The 16,321-nt window shown below is 36.4% G+C and overlaps 3 protein-coding genes across 4 annotated transcripts; 2 read left to right on the top strand and 1 right to left on the bottom strand.

Moving 5' to 3' along the window:
* Positions 1 to 373: 373 nt before the first annotated feature.
* LOC108341165 (cellulose synthase-like protein E1) lies at positions 374 to 5,855 on the top strand. Its single transcript, XM_017578819.2, has 8 exons — positions 374 to 987; positions 1,980 to 2,289; positions 2,672 to 2,812; positions 3,066 to 3,197; positions 3,302 to 3,514; positions 3,640 to 3,870; positions 4,108 to 4,455; positions 5,112 to 5,855. The coding sequence occupies exons 1-8, from the start codon at positions 716 to 718 to the stop codon at positions 5,664 to 5,666; spliced, it is 2,202 nt and encodes a 733-aa protein (XP_017434308.1). The 5' UTR covers positions 374 to 715; the 3' UTR covers positions 5,667 to 5,855.
* A 771-nt stretch (positions 5,856 to 6,626) lies between these two features.
* Positions 6,627 to 9,162, top strand: LOC108343260 (transmembrane emp24 domain-containing protein p24beta2). Of its 2 annotated transcripts, XM_017581433.2 has the most exons (5): positions 6,627 to 6,734; positions 7,070 to 7,285; positions 7,586 to 7,772; positions 7,870 to 7,977; positions 8,777 to 9,162. In XM_017581433.2, the coding sequence occupies exons 2-5, from the start codon at positions 7,082 to 7,084 to the stop codon at positions 8,899 to 8,901; spliced, it is 624 nt and encodes a 207-aa protein (XP_017436922.1). In that variant the 5' UTR covers positions 6,627 to 6,734; positions 7,070 to 7,081; the 3' UTR covers positions 8,902 to 9,162. The 2 variants fall into 2 exon arrangements, with proteins under 2 accessions (XP_017436922.1, XP_017436921.1); XM_017581432.2 differs by lacking the exon at positions 6,627 to 6,734 and having other exon boundaries at positions 6,995 to 7,285.
* A 264-nt stretch (positions 9,163 to 9,426) lies between these two features.
* Positions 9,427 to 12,732, bottom strand: LOC108343261 (protein NOI4). The gene is made up of 3 exons (XM_017581434.2): positions 12,283 to 12,732; positions 10,493 to 10,681; positions 9,427 to 9,803 (listed from the first exon to the last, which is right to left on the bottom strand). The coding sequence occupies exons 1-3, from the start codon at positions 12,286 to 12,288 to the stop codon at positions 9,765 to 9,767; spliced, it is 234 nt and encodes a 77-aa protein (XP_017436923.1). The 5' UTR covers positions 12,289 to 12,732; the 3' UTR covers positions 9,427 to 9,764.
* Between the last annotated feature and the right edge of the window lie 3,589 nt (positions 12,733 to 16,321).

The following is a 16,321-nucleotide window of genomic DNA, read 5'->3' as shown; positions in this document are numbered from 1 at the left end:
TTTTTAAAAATGGTCATCAGCAAGTCTTTTTGTTCTTCTTGGACGAAACATGGTAGTCATTTATCAATAAAGATGCAAAATGTGATCTTTGTAGCAGTCTAAGTCTTATATCGGCGTAAATGAGAAGCAAAATCAAATTAGTTATATAAGAAAAAGACTTATTAATTTATTATTTTAAAATTTTGATATTATATGATTGAGTTTAGATCTCGTTATTTTAAAATTTTGATATTATATGATTCAGTTCAGTTCCCAATTTTTCGATGAATTCTTTATCTGAATAAACCTAGAAAGTGGTACCACATAGTTCGTATTGGGACCGAATCAATGGTCGAAAATATTCCAAAAAAAGGATTCCAGCTAACTTGTCCCATTAAAATGAAGGACACTACGAAAAGTATTTTCCAATGTGACTCATGCTGTGTTTCTCCACTGAACCCCACCTACTCTTGATAAAGCCAACGTGATGAAAGTCAGGTAAGAAAATTTCCAAGAATGATGGCCTCTCATTTGCTTGGAATAGATATCTTGAGGTAAGTGAAATGAGTAGAATTGTTGTCGATTTTACTGATATACACTATATCCCTATCAACCACACAAAAATGGAATGAATTTCAAACTCTACTACCATGGCCCTTCACCATAACAAAAGTGTTGTGTAGTGTATAAATAGTAGAAGTGTTAACAAAGTAGAGAGTAGAAAGTTACGTAAGATATGGCAGAGGTGGAGCATTCTCCGTTGTTTGAGACAAAGAGGGCCAAAGGAAGGGTCTTTTACAAGGTCTTTTCTTTATCATTGTTTGTGGGGATTTGCTTCATCTGGGTTTTCAGAGTGAGTCACATACCCAGAGAAAGTGAAGTTGGGAAATGGGGTTGGATTGGCTTGTTTTTTGCTGAGCTATGCTTTGGTCTTTATTGGCTTCTCAGACACCCCTTCAGATGGAACCTTCTCTTCAGGGAACCTTTCAGACAAAGGCTATCTCAAAGGTACACCATGCACTCATCATACTTTCTTCTTTAGTTCATTCACTCACTTCTTATGCACATTTTTCTCTACTCTACTATCAGAACTCTTCCAAACTTCACCCATTATCAATTCAAGTTCTATAACATCCAAAGCCATAACAAAACTTGTGATTAATTGATCATGAAAGCATCATTAGTATGACTTATTGTATGACACAACTCACTTCAGTTACTAACTCATAAAGTCTCATTTTATTTTTCTCTTTTAAATTCTTCTGGTTGGCATTCCACTTCATCTTTAAACATGTTTTGTGATATTTAGGTAAGCAAACTTCATTCATTGTGCTGGAAACTCTAAAAAGAACTATGTAATCTAAACTTCTTCCATCACTCTTTAAATTTGTTCAACTTTTTTAATATTAATTTTTTTTTAAATACAGAAAGATTTATTTATATTTTAGTTTAGGTTTTGCCATAGGCAGTGTGAGGTGTAAAGTTTATGAAATATTATAGGATTGATAGATTTGGTAATAATTTTGCATGAAGTTGTCTGTGGAAGAAAAGGTGAATTAGGTACCCATTTGTGGCATTGTCATGTGGGGATACCATTCATCAACACGTGAGCAGAATACAAGCTGTGTTTTTAAACAAAAATAACACCTTTATCATGTAATTTGTCTTTATAGTGGTGTGCCATCAAAATCATTATACTTTGTTTTGTTTGAGTAGGGACTCACCAATTTATAATCAAATACTAAAATTAAAAATACATATATTTGAATTTTTAATTTTGAAACGAGAAATTTATATGTTTAGTATGTGTATATGATTGATGAAAGTATCCAAATCTTTTAACCTCATCTGCATAATTCATAGGAAACTAAACAGATAAAACAAGCATATATATTTTTTTCTTTTTCTTTCCTTTCATGCTTTCATGCTTTCATATTAGTACAGTGAAATTCCATAGAGAAGTATAAAACGGAGAAATAAAGTGTATGTTGTTGAAACAGATATGAGAAGGTGTTACCAAAAGTGGACATCTTTGTGTGTACAGCAGATCCAGGAATTGAGCCACCAGTGATGGTTATTAACACAGTGCTATCAGTTATGGCATATGAGTATCCACCAGACAAACTCAGTGTGTATCTTTCAGATGATGCTGGATCAGATATTACCTTCTATGCTCTCTTAGAGGCTTCCATCTTTGCAAAACAATGGCTTCCATTCTGCAGGAAATTCAAGGTGGACCCCACCTCACCAGCTGCTTATTTCAAAACCATTCACTCATCCACTCATGCCAAAGAGTTGATCACCATCAAGGTCACTTCTTTTCTGCTATTTTATTGACTATTTTATAACTTTTTTTTACTAGTGATAGTCTTAAATCAAGTGTTTTTACCTCATCACTCGGTCAACTTTAGTAAATTTAATAAGATATATTAAAAAGTTTGAAAAAATTATCATTTTTATCTTATAAAAGAATGGCAAGAACTTTTCATAGAAGAATAAATATTTATCAATGCTTCAAACCCATAGTAATTTGTACACATCTATGCATTTGAGACTGGATCCCAATGCTTGTGGTATCCACAATCCTTATCCACTTTTTTATTTAAATAATGATCACAAACTGTTTGTCTGTACTTGACATATGCAAAAATTACCATAAAACAAATCATTAATGCATGGAATTAAAGTGCAGAAATTGTACCAAGATATGGAAAGTCGAATAGAAAATGCAGCCAAGATGGGTAGAGTACCAGAAGAAGTACACACAGAGCATAAAGGGTTTTCACAGTGGGATTCATATTCTTCTCGAAGAGACCATGACACAATTCTTCAAGTATGACACTTTCTCCTAAGCACTTTGGTTTATAAAACTAGCTATTCTGATAATTAATGTATTATTTTAACAATATATATATTAATAAAGTTCCACATTAGTCTCATTAACTAATATTTTATTCTTTATTTATAGAGGCTAACATGATGCTTCACTTAATATTATAATATTAAAAGTAATGTTTCAATATTAATGTTTACTCTGTGTACTGCTATACTTATGCCTGGTATAATATGCATTATTTTCTTTATAGATATTACTACACGAAACGGACTCGAGTGCCAAAGATGTAGATGGGAAAGTTATGCCCGTATTGGTATATTTGGCTCGTGAGAAGAGACCTCAAGTTGCACATAACTTCAAAGCTGGAGCCATGAATTCATTGGTATTGTATATACCTTTCATGCATTAACATTTATGGTAAGCTTTATGCATGATGCTGTGAAATTAATCATTGGTTGTATTATGTGTTCTTGGTTCTAAATGCAGATAAGAGTGTCATCAATGATTAGCAACGGGGAAATTATCCTTAATGTAGATTGTGACATGTACTCAAACAATTCTCAATCTCTAAGGGATGCACTCTGCTTCCTCATGGATGAAGATAAGGGCCATGAGATTGCTTATGTGCAGACTCCACAGTGTTTTGAGAATATCACCAAGAATGATCTATATGGTGGTGCTCTCCGAGTAGTTTATGAGGTAAATTAGTTGATGATTTTTGCTTATCAAACCAAAGTTGTTCATGATTAATTTGCATTGTTTTCTTTGACAAAAGGGCACTCTGCTATGTAAGTTTGTGATGGTTTGAATTTTTAACAATGAAGGTGGAATTCCATGGTATGGATTCCCTTGGTGGGCCTTTGTATGCTGGAACTGGCTGCTTTCACAGAAGAGAGATACTGTGTGGAAGAAAGTTCAGTGACCAATACGAGAAAGATCGGAATGAATACAAGAATATTGGTGATATGACAGAAGTAAGCTTGCATGAACTTGAAGAAGAATCAAAGGCTCTTGCTAGTTGTACCTTTGAGATAAACACTTTATGGGGAAAAGAGGTCACATTCTTTCTCGTTGGCCCTCTCTCAAGCTCTTGTTATTGTGATAATGATTAATAGATAAATGAACCTCACTTTTTTAAGTGGTTCGGTAATCTGTAACTAGCTTTTAAGTTTAATCTTCCATGCATGACTATATGATTTAGATATATAGTGTTTTTCACAATAACAAAGAAGTTATCTATAATAGTGTAACAATGACTAATGTATTGAAGATATATGAATATTTGATTTCAGGTGGGACTGCTATATGGTTGCTCATTAGAGGATGTTATGACAGGTGTGTCTATTAAATGCAGAGGATTGAAATCAGTGTTCTATAATCCTCAAAGGAGAGCTTTCTTAGGTGTAGCTCCAAACACCTTGCCACAAACACTAGTTCAACATAAGAGATGGTCTGAAGGATGCTTTCAAATTTTGCTTTCCAAGCATAGTCCTGCATGGCATGCTTATGGATTAATCAGTCCTGGCCTCCAAATGGCATATTGTTACTATAACCTATGGGCGTTTATTTGCTGGCCAACACTATATTACTGCGTCATCCCTCCACTCTATCTCCTTAAAGGCATTCCCTTGTTTCCACAGGTATGACTGTGAGACCTACTTCACAGCACAAGTATTAAAATAATTTAAGTGTGAGTTTAAGTCTGACATTGGGTAAAAATGCACATTAAACACCATATATGAAAAAAAGACTCATAAACTCAATGCTTCGAGGTTTTGGAGATAAGAATGGTGTCAGTTCCTTTTATGGGTTGGACTCATGTCACATATATATATATATATATATATATATAATCTCTTATTAAATCATCGTATGAAAAACCTCATCAACAAGTATGAAAAAAAGACTCATAAACTCAATGCTTCGAGGTTTTGGAGATAAGAATGGTGTCAGTTCCTTTTATGGGTTGGACTCATGCCACATATATATATATATAATCTCTTCTTATTAAATCATCGTATGAAAAACCTCATCAACAAGTATGAAAAAAAGACTCATAAACTCAATGCTTCGAGGTTTTGGAGATAAGAATGGTGTCAGTTCCTTTTATGGGTTGGACTCATGCCACATATATATATATAATCTCTTCTTATTAAATCATCGTATGAAAAACCTCATCAACAAGTATGGTTGTCAAGAACCGAATTTCTCGTTTAGGCTGTTAGATAAAATCATGTGAACGTTTGTGTTTTTAGTTTCTGACAGTATCAAAATTTTACCTTGTTGCATTGATCAGATGTCAAGTCCATGGTTCATACCTTTTGCATATGTGATTCTTGGTGATTCGTCTTACTGTATGATGGAGTTTTTGTGGTCAAAAGGCACAGTAAAGGGTTGGTGGAATGAGCTAAGGATATGGCTGTACAAGAGAACAAGCTCTTACCTCTTTGCTTTTGTTGATACCATCTTGAAGTCTTTTGGCTTTTCAGAATCAACCTTTGTAGTATCTGCAAAGGTAGCAGAAGAAGTTTCCCAACGATATGAGAAAGAAATCATGGAGTTTGGAAGCTCATCCCCAATGCTCACTGTGTTAGCAACACTTGCATTGCTCAATTTGTTTTGCCTTCTTGGCAGTTTCCTAAAGCAAGTGTTCATCAGTGAAGGGGGTCTCAGAATTTTTGATGCAATGGCATTGCAAGTTATTATAAGTGGGGTTTTGGTTCTGATCAATGTACCTGTGTACCAAGGACTTTTCCTAAGAAAAGATGAGGGAAGATTACCAATATCTGTTGCAGCAAAATCCACAGCATTGGCTCTAAGTGCATGTGCCCTCTTTATTTCCTTAAGTTAAGATGTTTGATATTTTCAGTTTTAGTGTTCATGTTCTTGATTTTTACGAAGTTCTACTTTTTAGCGAAATAATTTAGAAAATGTGTACCCTAATCATCACAATTCACCAGTAGTGTTGTTCTTTTTATTCAAGTGATGAACAATTTGACCTCTTTTTATTTGTATTTGTCAATCAGTGTTGTTTTTGTTACATTTTTTGTCATACACAATTTTCTTATATTTTTTTGTCTCTCCCTGTATTTAACCTAATGGTTTAAAAAACACTATATACCAAGATCATTACATTTTGCATTAACTCTTTAACTGTTTGAAAAATGGTGCACCATTTAATTTTATTCATGAGGGATATTAATGTAAATCTAAAAAAATGTGTCAAACACCGTGTAATCGAATTCAAACGTTACTATCAAATACGTTTATAATTTTAAATAAATTTAACAATATTGGATTAAAATAATTAAATTTACGTATTTATAAAATTGAGAGACTAAATCACAATAAAATTTTGAGATGAATTAATTTTAATTTTCATTAAAAATTAAGGGATAAAAATATATTTAACTTAAAAAAAATAATTATATAGATTCTTAAATAAAAATATTTTGAAATCATAAAAATTATAAAATAAAAAATACATTTTAAACTGTACAAGTCCAAATTTATTTTTCAATAAACATAAAAAAGAAAATTATCTAATTATTATAGATAGAAAATGATTGGTGTTAATCGAATATTATAATTGGTATATTTCAATTAAACTTTTAATTTTGATTTTGAAAACAAGTAATAATATGTGACCAATCTCCACTCAAAACATCTTCTTAACATTCATTGTTTTTCTTTTCTTTTTTCTTATTAGGTTATATCAATAATTCTCTATCTCCTATTTCTATCTCCTGCATTGTAGTCCAACACGTGTTGTCGTAAATACGAACATGATTCACATAATCGTTAATAACTTAGACATCAAACCTCCAAAACTGCTCCACAAAACAAAACCCATTAGCGTTCCTCTATAATTTTTCCTCGTACAATCCTACCCTTTGGAGCAAAATATTGATAAAAGAAGGTAACATTCTTCAAATTTGATTCTTGCATGTATGTTTCTAATCATGTTGATTCATTCTTATGAGATCCGTTGATTGAATGGTTAAATTCTTAATTTGGAATTCTTTTTCGAGAGACATCCATTGTTGTACGTTTTAGAAGTTGCTATGATGAATGTGAAACCATGGAAATCAAAGGATCAGATTATGATGTCAAATCATGTACCTTTTCAAAAAGTAATGGATCAGGGTCATGTACTGTAAGAAATATTAAGGAAAATTATGATGGAAATGGTGCAAATGCAAAGAAAGTTTTAAGCTTAATGACATGAGTCTTGTTGAATATGTGTGAATGAAGGTAGTGATAGAGATGAAGGTAGCGCTATCAAATTTTGCCACTGCAATGGTAATCTTTTCCAGCATGAATGCGGTGCTTGGGATCAGATTTGTGATTGACAGACGTGAATGTTTCTCTCACAATGTTGAGCACGAAGGGGATAGAGTTCATGCTTCATTTGTTGTCATCAAGATTGATGCATCTTGGCAATTTACTGATGATGGTGTAGACCTTGAGGTAACAACTGTGAAAGAAATTTCGGACCCTTTTCTGTGAAAATGTTTTCCAGATCATGCAGATTCCTCATTTGAAAAAAATGATGGAATCATGTATGATTTGAAAAACTCAAGTCACAGTACAGTACATAGAAATTAGTGAACTCTTAAATAAGTATTATCTAGGATTCTGACATGTTTTTTAAAGTTGCTTTCGATGTGAGAACAAAATTATGAATTCGAAGAAATTATTACATGTCCTGTTACATTATAGTTCTTGAGAAATCAACTGTGGACACAATAGTTTTTGTTGGATTTTCAGGTGAGGGGACCAGCTGGTGAACCAATTCGAGATTTTCTTGACGTGACAAGTGAAATATTCGAATTTGTGGCTCGAAGCACTGGACCCTATCGCTTCTGCTTCAATAACAGGTCTCCCTATCATGAAACAATCGATTTTGATGTCCACAGTAACCACGTTGAGTTTTCTGATCATCATGCAAAAGATGGTGAGACATAAACGATTGATTAATTAATTTCATAGGTTTTTGCAACTGTGGACCCTCCTGAATTGGTGAGTTACTGTTTACATGGTCATCTTTGCAGAGCATTTAGCTCCTTTGTTTGAAGAGATAGTAAAGTTAGAACGAGCTCTTTTCAACATTCAGTATGAACAGCATTGGCTTGAGGCTCAGACAGAACGCCAGGCAATAGGTACATTTCATATCATAATGAGGTTCTGTTGGTTTGATTTCTTGGATTCATATGTCTATAGAACTAAACAAATGTAGTTGAATAAAAATGTGGAAACATAGTGATAGAAGAAGATGAGGACAGGGGCTAAAAGGGATGAGGAGTATGGGTAAACTTATTTTAATAAACTGATATTGTTACCCACGACATTGAGTCTAATAGAAGGGATTAGTCTTTAGTAATAAAGATTAGTATTTTTTAACTTTATGTCCACCTAGTATTCATGTTTTAAACGGGATTGACCTTTTAAGGAAGATATTTGAGAAAAATAATTAGTTTAAGGCTTAGAAAAAATTGTTTTAAACTTGACGTTGAACCACTATTCATTCATATTCAACTCAACTCGTCTACTTAGGTTTTGGAAACATTCAAATTTCCACAGAAACTGAGTTTCATTTTGAATTTGTGGTCTCCTCGCATCTTGCTGCTTAGGAAGACTATAAAACCTTGTTGTAGTTGGACAGGGCACCTAGGACTAGGTTTAAACGAAATTAAGACAACTTTGGCATTTTTTTCTTCGTGCAGAATTTATTTAATATATAATCTTACCAGCCGTAATGTTATATTCACACAAAACATGTTTTGTTTTTTTTTAACATGAGATTTCAGATTCGATGATTATAACTATTCCCTGCAATCTGTGTTGATAATGTTTTCACTGACAGGTTTCATATAAAATATAGAACTGAATAGCATGGATGTAGATAACATGACAAAACATATCTAAGATTTTAATTTATATTGTTCATTGCAATTACAGTGGGCAGTGCAATGAGCTCGAGAACGATTCACAAGGCGCTACTTGAATCAGCAGCACTAATAGGTGCCAGCGCCCTCCAAGTTTATCTTCTTCGTCGCCTCTTTGAACGAAAGCTTACTGTTTAGGATGAATTTTGTTGGCCTTTATATAGGCTACAGTCACATAGCATGCATTGGATGTTGGAACAGAACCACCTCATTGAAGATGGGCATTATTTAGTAGCTTGGCTCTTCTATTTAGGCAGATGGGCATGTTTTGCCCACTAATGCTAGAGTCATGTTGACGTTCCTGCCTCCAAGCTTACTAGTTAGTCCAGTCCTCTTAGATTTTCGCATTCAAAGAGGACGAAATAAATGATAAATAATAGTCAGCTGAATTCTTTGAAAGGAATTTCTGCAAAACTGTCAACTACAAAATGAAGAGAGAAAAAAAAAACACATGCAGAACATATTACTTGTATGATGCACAGGTATATGTCATGTCTTGTAGAGCAAAAGAAAGAAAGCACAAATTTGTCTCATTCATTCTTGTTTTTTAATTCGTCTTTCCCAACTTGGAAGATAACCCAAATTGGTCGAACTGGAAAAGAATAGATTGTTGTAATAAATAGCAAGATAAGCCAAATTGAAAACATGATCGGGGGAACGAAATCAAAGGAATAAAATGAGTTCATAAAATAGGATTTGTTTGATAATACAAGCAATACAATGTGACAAGCAACGCTCTAGCTCATAGCGCAAGACAAGGCAAAACAGGAAGCAACCCCGGCTCCTAATAATAAACCACAACACTGATACACACACAAATAATAGTCTGTCTTCTTCCCTTTACCCCATTGCAGCTCACTTTTACAGCACAAAATATAAATTCCGTAGAATTCGCTCATGGCTCTACAGCTCTTATCTTTGCGAAAATACTGTGAAGCTAGTTACACATAAACATTGTTCTTCTGTTCAGGCTTTTCAAATGAGCAACCATTGCTATCCTATCATTCGGCAGAAGGTTGCATGCAGCAAAACCATTTTTTCTGAAACCACGAAAAATCATTCATCAGGATAAATTAACAAATATATAAACTGACTGGATTATTTTGACTGCTCCACATCTTAATTACATCTCAGTATGACTATCTAAACCTACCACAACCTAATGCAGATCAATTTCTGAGCAATCTGCTCAATCATACTTCATTTCAAAGGTTTACAAATAATCAGCGCTGGCCAACAATAGACAAATTATTAGTCCAAATAAAATCAACTAAAACATATGCACATCTTTTCCTCTTTTGTTTTGGATTTGGACACTCTAATCTTTTTAATTTCATCTAGATCACAGTTTGACACAAGACCAAATATATTTTAAGCAAGAGTGAAATACTAGTAACAACTGAAATTGATAACCCAACCAAGGTTATAACTCAAACTAAAAATCATGGTTTCAATATATCTGGGATTTAGTAGGCCAGAGCTTTGTATTCTTAGTCTAGCACATCTTGTCAACATACATATTGAGTTACTTTGCTGTCCAACAGTTTCTCATTCATGCCAAAAACACAAGCATATATATGAACATGGTGCACACGTATCACAATCAACATTTTTTTGCAAGGTTAAACTTACTCTTGTAGATGGGAAAAACATGCCATGTTTAGATTATGAATAAAAAGGTTGTCTGCGTGTCAGGTTAGTGAGAGAGGTTTAGTAAACAACATCTTACAGTCTGAGTTTTCCCAGGATCTACTGCAGGTTTGCTATGAGGATCAGCGGCAGTCTTTGCTGGTGACTCAGGATTGCCACCTGTTTTCTTTTCATCCCTAGCCTTATTAAATATCACTGTGAACCCCTCAGCCGAGGCTGGATCATTGACATCCCAATCACCAAATTTTGGTAGTGGCCGACCCTTTTCCTGTGTAATAATTAGATTAGCCAACGCAAAACAAAGACTAAAATACATTAAATTAATTCCTTAAGATTCTTTTGGACTTGATGATTATAAAATCTAGACAGAAAGCAGATAATATAATAGGTTTTCTACATACTGTAAATGTTTGATGTGAATACTAGTATAGATTATATGGGTGCGTATTAAGAATAGAAGAACAGAGACCAAACATAACACATAAAAACAGAGAAATTTAAATAAATGCTAGACATGATGCCATGTAAATTGTTCTTCTGAATTCTTATTCAATCTCCCGAAAGAGGATTGGTTCTAATTACAAGACCCTTTTTTGCTTATCCATGATACACCAATTCCACAAGGTCAAGTCATCATTTTGAGTTTGAACAGCTTTCTTGATATAACTAATTACATATGATTTGCAGTTCGTCCACAAACCACATAATGTTCCCTCTACTTTCAGGTTTTTCCGTTCTCTTACTAACAGTCATTCATTACTACGCTGCCCACTGATTTAACACTATGGTTTGCAAACTAGGCATCCATGAGGAATATTGGATTTGTCCTGCTAGTTAGGAAATTGAAACAACTTCTACAATCTATACCTTCTCAAATATTAAGTGAACATAACCAGGGTAGGGCTATATGACATTGTACAATTTGTTAGTTATTTGTCTAGTCTTCCCTAGCTCATTTTCACGTTTTTATGGTAGTTTTTTTAGCACTCTCGTTTCCTTTATTCGGATTACTTATTTTCAAGTTATAAACTTCCCTATCGCCCTTTTTTATAAAATTCTATTATTCGCTAACTAGGAAAAATAAAGTCCTCTGGCCAAGTTGTTAAAGCAACAAGAACAGAGGTTCACATGTCGTAATTCATGAAAAAAAAAGGAGGAAAAAAATACAACAAACCATGAGGCAGTAATTCAGAAAGGCCATGTTGTGCCAGAACAAAACAACTGAAAATACTGTAATTTCACCCCATTCAAAAGAAAAAGGAAATCAACTAGAAATCACAACATATCCGATCTACGAACAATTCCGATACTGATAAACAATAACAGCCTTCACGATTGAGAAGTTAGTAGAAAAGAAATCAACCATAGCACACGGTGTCAAATATAGAAAGAATATAACAGTTAAACCACGTACTCAAACAAAACCTTCGATTAACCACAAAATTAAAGGCAAAACTAAAACATCTAAATTATTTACTTAACCACCACTCAGCAGCAACATCCCAAGACTATTCAATTCTTGCACACAACCTACAAGGACCGAATCGGAAAGGCACACAAGCTCCACTAAAGAATAAAAGCATGCTAATCAGAATAAATCAAAGACACGAAACCAAAACGCAAATAATCGAAGAAGGATCACAGCATCAAAATCCGGAAATGTAAAACAAAAAGGAGAGAACAAACAAAAAATATTGCGAAAAAGGGGTAAAATTAACAACAAAAAAACAATATCGGAAACGCGAATCAACGACTGAGGAATCGCATACAACAGCTCAATACAATAATCAGAGAGAAAATCAAATCAATTGAGAAACCACAAATCATTGCAAACACAACAACAAAAAATAGAGAGAGAACAACACATACCGACATCAATACTAAGAAGAGGTGTTCTCAGGGAAGAGAAGGAGCAAGAAAAATGAAATTAATAGGAGGAATCGGAAAGAGAAGAAAATTCTGAGAGAGAAAAAAGGAGGGTGAGAAAGAAAAAGAGAGAATGTTGGAGAGAGAAAGTGCGCGATGACGATGAAGAAGACAGAAAGAAGCTGTAGCAGTAGAAGAGGAAGAAGACCTTGTTGTGACTTGGGGTTGGGCCGAAAGTGGGCCTTACGGAGTTCGTAACGCCATTGGCGGAACGTCGTTACGTGTTCCGCGGGACGAAACAGATGCCGTTAGAATAAGCGTCACTACTGACGTGGCGTGGGGAAAAAAATGGAAGAGTGAGCTGGCAAACGGTGACGGCGTGAGGTGCCGTTGGGTTCTTTTTTTCGATGCGTTTTCTTTCTTGGAAGGGAGCGACTTGGTTCTGAGTTGGTCACTTTTTTGATGATGAGCGTATAAAGATACCTTTTCAATTAAGCAAATTTATTTGCACTATGTTTCATTCATCTTCATGAGTGTATTTCAATATAAGAAACTCTGATCATCTTAATCATAATTATTAGATACATCCTTTCTAATCTTATTTCTTTTCTTATAATTAAGCTAACTAATACTATATTTTGATATGAATATCATGTTATAACAGCACCACTGTCTCAATTATTATAATTAAACCTTTAAATCCATTTTAAGATTCATTCTTTTTAATGATAAATTTCATCTTAATTTCTTTCACATATTTAGCACTGCCAGCTTTTTTTATTTGGATGTTATGAGGGTTTCTCACATGGACGATTTACTAAATGTATTTTTTTTATTAATGAATACATTACATTAATTTATTTATTTTTTGATGAAGGATATTACTTTATGTTTCGACAGGATTTAGAACCCTAATCTAAAACATTCAAAGTTGTCTGCTCCAATGTCCAGTTGTGATGTCTTCTCTTTTCTCCTTGTCTAAGCCGCGAGGGAGGGTGCCTGCAAAACACACTCCGACGCTCAAGTCAGTGACCTCGCGTAGTAATCTTGTAATCAAGATTAGTTATCAGAGCTCTCAGTTTAGTTCCAGTTTTTAATTTCGTTTGCCAGACAAATATTTATAAATTATAAAGAGCTTACCGTTAGTTCTGACTCAATAACCACCAATGAATAACAATAAATGCCAATTGTTTTCATTAACTCCCCGACAGTTATTACTATTAATTACCTCAACGACTAATTTAACCGATCGGTTCACTGACCTGAGAGGTATCATCGGTCGGGCTGACTTTACCGATCGGTTCATCGACCTGAGAGGTATCATCGGTCGGGCTGATTTTACCGATCGATTCATTGACCTGAGAGGTATCATCGGTCGGCTATGAGCCCATAGTAACATAAGTCTCCCAAGCCCTAGCAAATATTTTGATGTTGCGTTGGGTTTATAACGTTATATCGATCAGTAGAGGATTTTACCTGAGTTTCAATTCATACTAGCATGCGTTCTTTATCATTCGAGCGGGTTTTGCGCTAAGAGTTCCTTTGAAATGTTCCAGACCAAAGCGGGGGTTCACGAAAGAGCTTGCTTTGCCGCTTGATTTAGGCCTTAGGAGCTCTCTAGAAGCGTGCCCTAAGCCCAAAGGTGAGAGTTCACAAAAGAAATTTGCCTCACCCGCTCGATTTAGGTCTTAGGAGCTCTCTAGAAGCGTGCCCTAAGACCAAGGTGAGAGTTTACGAAAGAAATCTGCCTCACCCGCTCGGTTTAGGTCTTAGGAGCTCTTTAGAAGCGTGCCCTAAGACCAAGGTGAGGGTTCACAAAAGAAATCTGCCTCATCTACTCGCTTTAGGTCTTAGGAGCTCTCTAGAAGCGTGCCCTAAGACCAAGGTGAGGGTTCACTAAAGAAATCTGTCTCACCCGCTCGGTTTAGGTCTTAGGAGCTCTTTAGAAGCGTGCCTTAAGACCAAGGTGAGAGTTCACAAAAGAAATCTGCCTCACCCGCTCGGTTTAGGTCTTAGGAGCTCTCTAGAAGCGTGCCCTAAGGCCAAGATGAGAGTTCACGAAAGAAATCTGCCTCACCCGCTCGGTTTAGGTCTTAGGAGCTCTCTAGAAGTGTGCCCTAAGCCCAAGGTGAGAGTTCACGAAAGAAATCTGCCTCACCCGCTCGGTTTAGGTCTTAGGAGCTCTCTAGAAGTGTGCCCTAAGACCAAGGTGAGAGTTCACGAGAGAAATCTGCCTCACCTGCTCGGTTTAGGTCTTAGGAGCTTTCTAGAAGCGTGCCCTAAGACCAAGTTGAGGGTTCACAAAAGAAATCTGCCTCACCCGCTCGGTTTAGGTCTTAGGAGCTCTCTAGAAGTGTGCCCTAAGACCAAGGTGAGGGTTCACAAAAGAAATCTGCCTCACCCGCTCGATTTAGGTCTTAGGAGCTCTCTAGAAGCGTGCCCCAAGACCAAGGTGAGAGTCCACAAAAGAAATTCATCTCACCCGCTCGGTTTAGGTCTTAGGAGCTCTCTAGAAGCGTGCCTTAAGACCAAGGTGAGAGTTCACAAAAGAAATATGTCTCACCCGCTCGGTTTAGGTCTTAGGAGCTCTCTAGAAGCGTTCCCTAAGACCAAGGTGAGAGTTCACGAAAGAAATCTGCCTCACCCGCTCGGTTTAGGTCTTAAGAGCTCTCTAGAAGCATGCCCTAAGACCAAGGTGAGAGTTCACGAAAGAAATCTGGCTCACCCGTTCGGTTTAGGTCTTAGAAGCTCTCTAGAAGCGTGCCCTAAGACCAAGGTGAGAGTTCACGAAAGAAATCTGCCTCACCCGCTCGGTTTAGGTCTTAGGAGCTCTCTAGAAGCGTGCCCTAAGACCAAGGTGAGAGTTCATGAAAGAAATCTGCCTCACCCGCTCGGTTTAGGTCTTAGGAGCTCTCTAAAAGCGTGCCCTAAGACCAAGTTGAGAGTTCACGAAAGAAATCTGCCTCACCTGCTCGGTTTAGGTCTTAGGAGCTCTCTAGAAGCGTGCCCTAAGACCAAGGTGAGAGTTCACGAAATAAATATGCTGCACCCTCTCGGTTTAGGTCTTAGGAGCTCTCTAGAAGCGTGCCCTAAGGCCAAGGTGAAAGTTCACGAAAGAAATCTGCCTCACCCCCTCGGTTTAGGTCTTAGGAGTTCTCTAGAAGCGTGCCCTAAGGCCAAGGTGAGAGTTCACGAAAGAAATCTGCCTCACCCGCTCGGTTTAGGTCTTAGGAGCTCTCTAGAAGCATGCCCTAAGACCAAGGTGAGAGTTCACGAAGGAAATCTACCTCACCCGCTCGGTTTAGGTCTTAGGAGCTCTCTAGAAGCGTGCCCTAAGACCAAGGTGATAGTTCACAAAACAAATTTGTCTCACCCGCTCGATTTAGGTCTTAGGAGCTCTCTACAAGCGTGCCTTAAGACCGAGGTGAGAGTTCACAAAAGAAATCTGCCTCACCCGCTCGGCTGTTAACACATGACAAAAATTCTCTGATAAACAATGTATTATTATTATGAAATAATGAGTACAAAGCTCTTAGCTGAAATAAAATTTTAAATGAGACGCGTTCCATGTATTGGGTATAGCCTTTCCCGTCAGGTGCTCCAGGCGGTATGCTCCATTTTTTCAAATTCTCTACAACCCTAAAGGGGCCCTCCCAATTTGCAGCTAATTTTCCTGCCGATCAGTTTCGTCGGGCTTCTGCTGTTTTTCTCCACACAAGGTCTCCTTCAGCAAATTGTCGCGGCTTGACCTTGGTGTTGTAGCGCCTCGCCAGCAGTCTCTTTTTAGCCTCCGCTCGGATCATAGCTACTTCTCTCCGCTCGTCCAAAGTGTCAAGCTCCACGCGAAGTTCCTCATTGTTATCTTGGAGATTTTGGACTTCCCTTCGAATAGTAGGTTCGCCTACTTCGACTGGTAACATTGCGTCCATTCCGAATGTTAAGTTGAACGGGGTTTCCCCCGTCGTACCGTGCGGCGTGTAGCGATATCCCCACAGGACCTCCTGAAGTTCATCCACCCAGAGGCCTTTGGCTTCTCCCAGCC

The sequence above is a fragment of the Vigna angularis genome, chromosome 6, assembly GCF_016808095.1.
Source record: "Vigna angularis cultivar LongXiaoDou No.4 chromosome 6, ASM1680809v1, whole genome shotgun sequence".
NCBI classification, from domain to species: domain Eukaryota; kingdom Viridiplantae; phylum Streptophyta; class Magnoliopsida; order Fabales; family Fabaceae; genus Vigna; species Vigna angularis.
Note: the sequence above shows the minus strand (reverse complement) of the source record. Positions and strands in the feature narration are given on the sequence as shown.

Bases quoted from the DNA above. Each gene is read 5' to 3' on its own strand.
- LOC108341165 (XM_017578819.2), top strand. From the start codon at position 716: ATGGCAGAGGTGGAGCATTCTCCGTTGTTTGAGACAAAGAGGGCCAAA. The intron at 3,198-3,301 runs GTATTGTATATA...TTCTAAATGCAG, and splicing joins CTGGAGCCATGAATTCATTG to ATAAGAGTGTCATCAATGAT. The intron at 4,456-5,111 runs GTATGACTGTGA...TGCATTGATCAG, and splicing joins GCATTCCCTTGTTTCCACAG to ATGTCAAGTCCATGGTTCAT.
- LOC108343260 (XM_017581432.2), top strand. From the start codon at position 7,064: ATGAAGGTAGTGATAGAGATGAAGGTAGCGCTATCAAATTTTGCCACT. The intron at 7,773-7,869 runs GTGAGACATAAA...TCATCTTTGCAG, and splicing joins TGATCATCATGCAAAAGATG to AGCATTTAGCTCCTTTGTTT. The intron at 7,978-8,776 runs GTACATTTCATA...TTGCAATTACAG, and splicing joins GACAGAACGCCAGGCAATAG to TGGGCAGTGCAATGAGCTCG.
- LOC108343261 (XM_017581434.2), bottom strand. The intron at 9,804-10,492 runs GTAAGATGTTGT...TCGTGGTTTCAG, and splicing joins ATCCTGGGAAAACTCAGACT to AAAAAATGGTTTTGCTGCAT.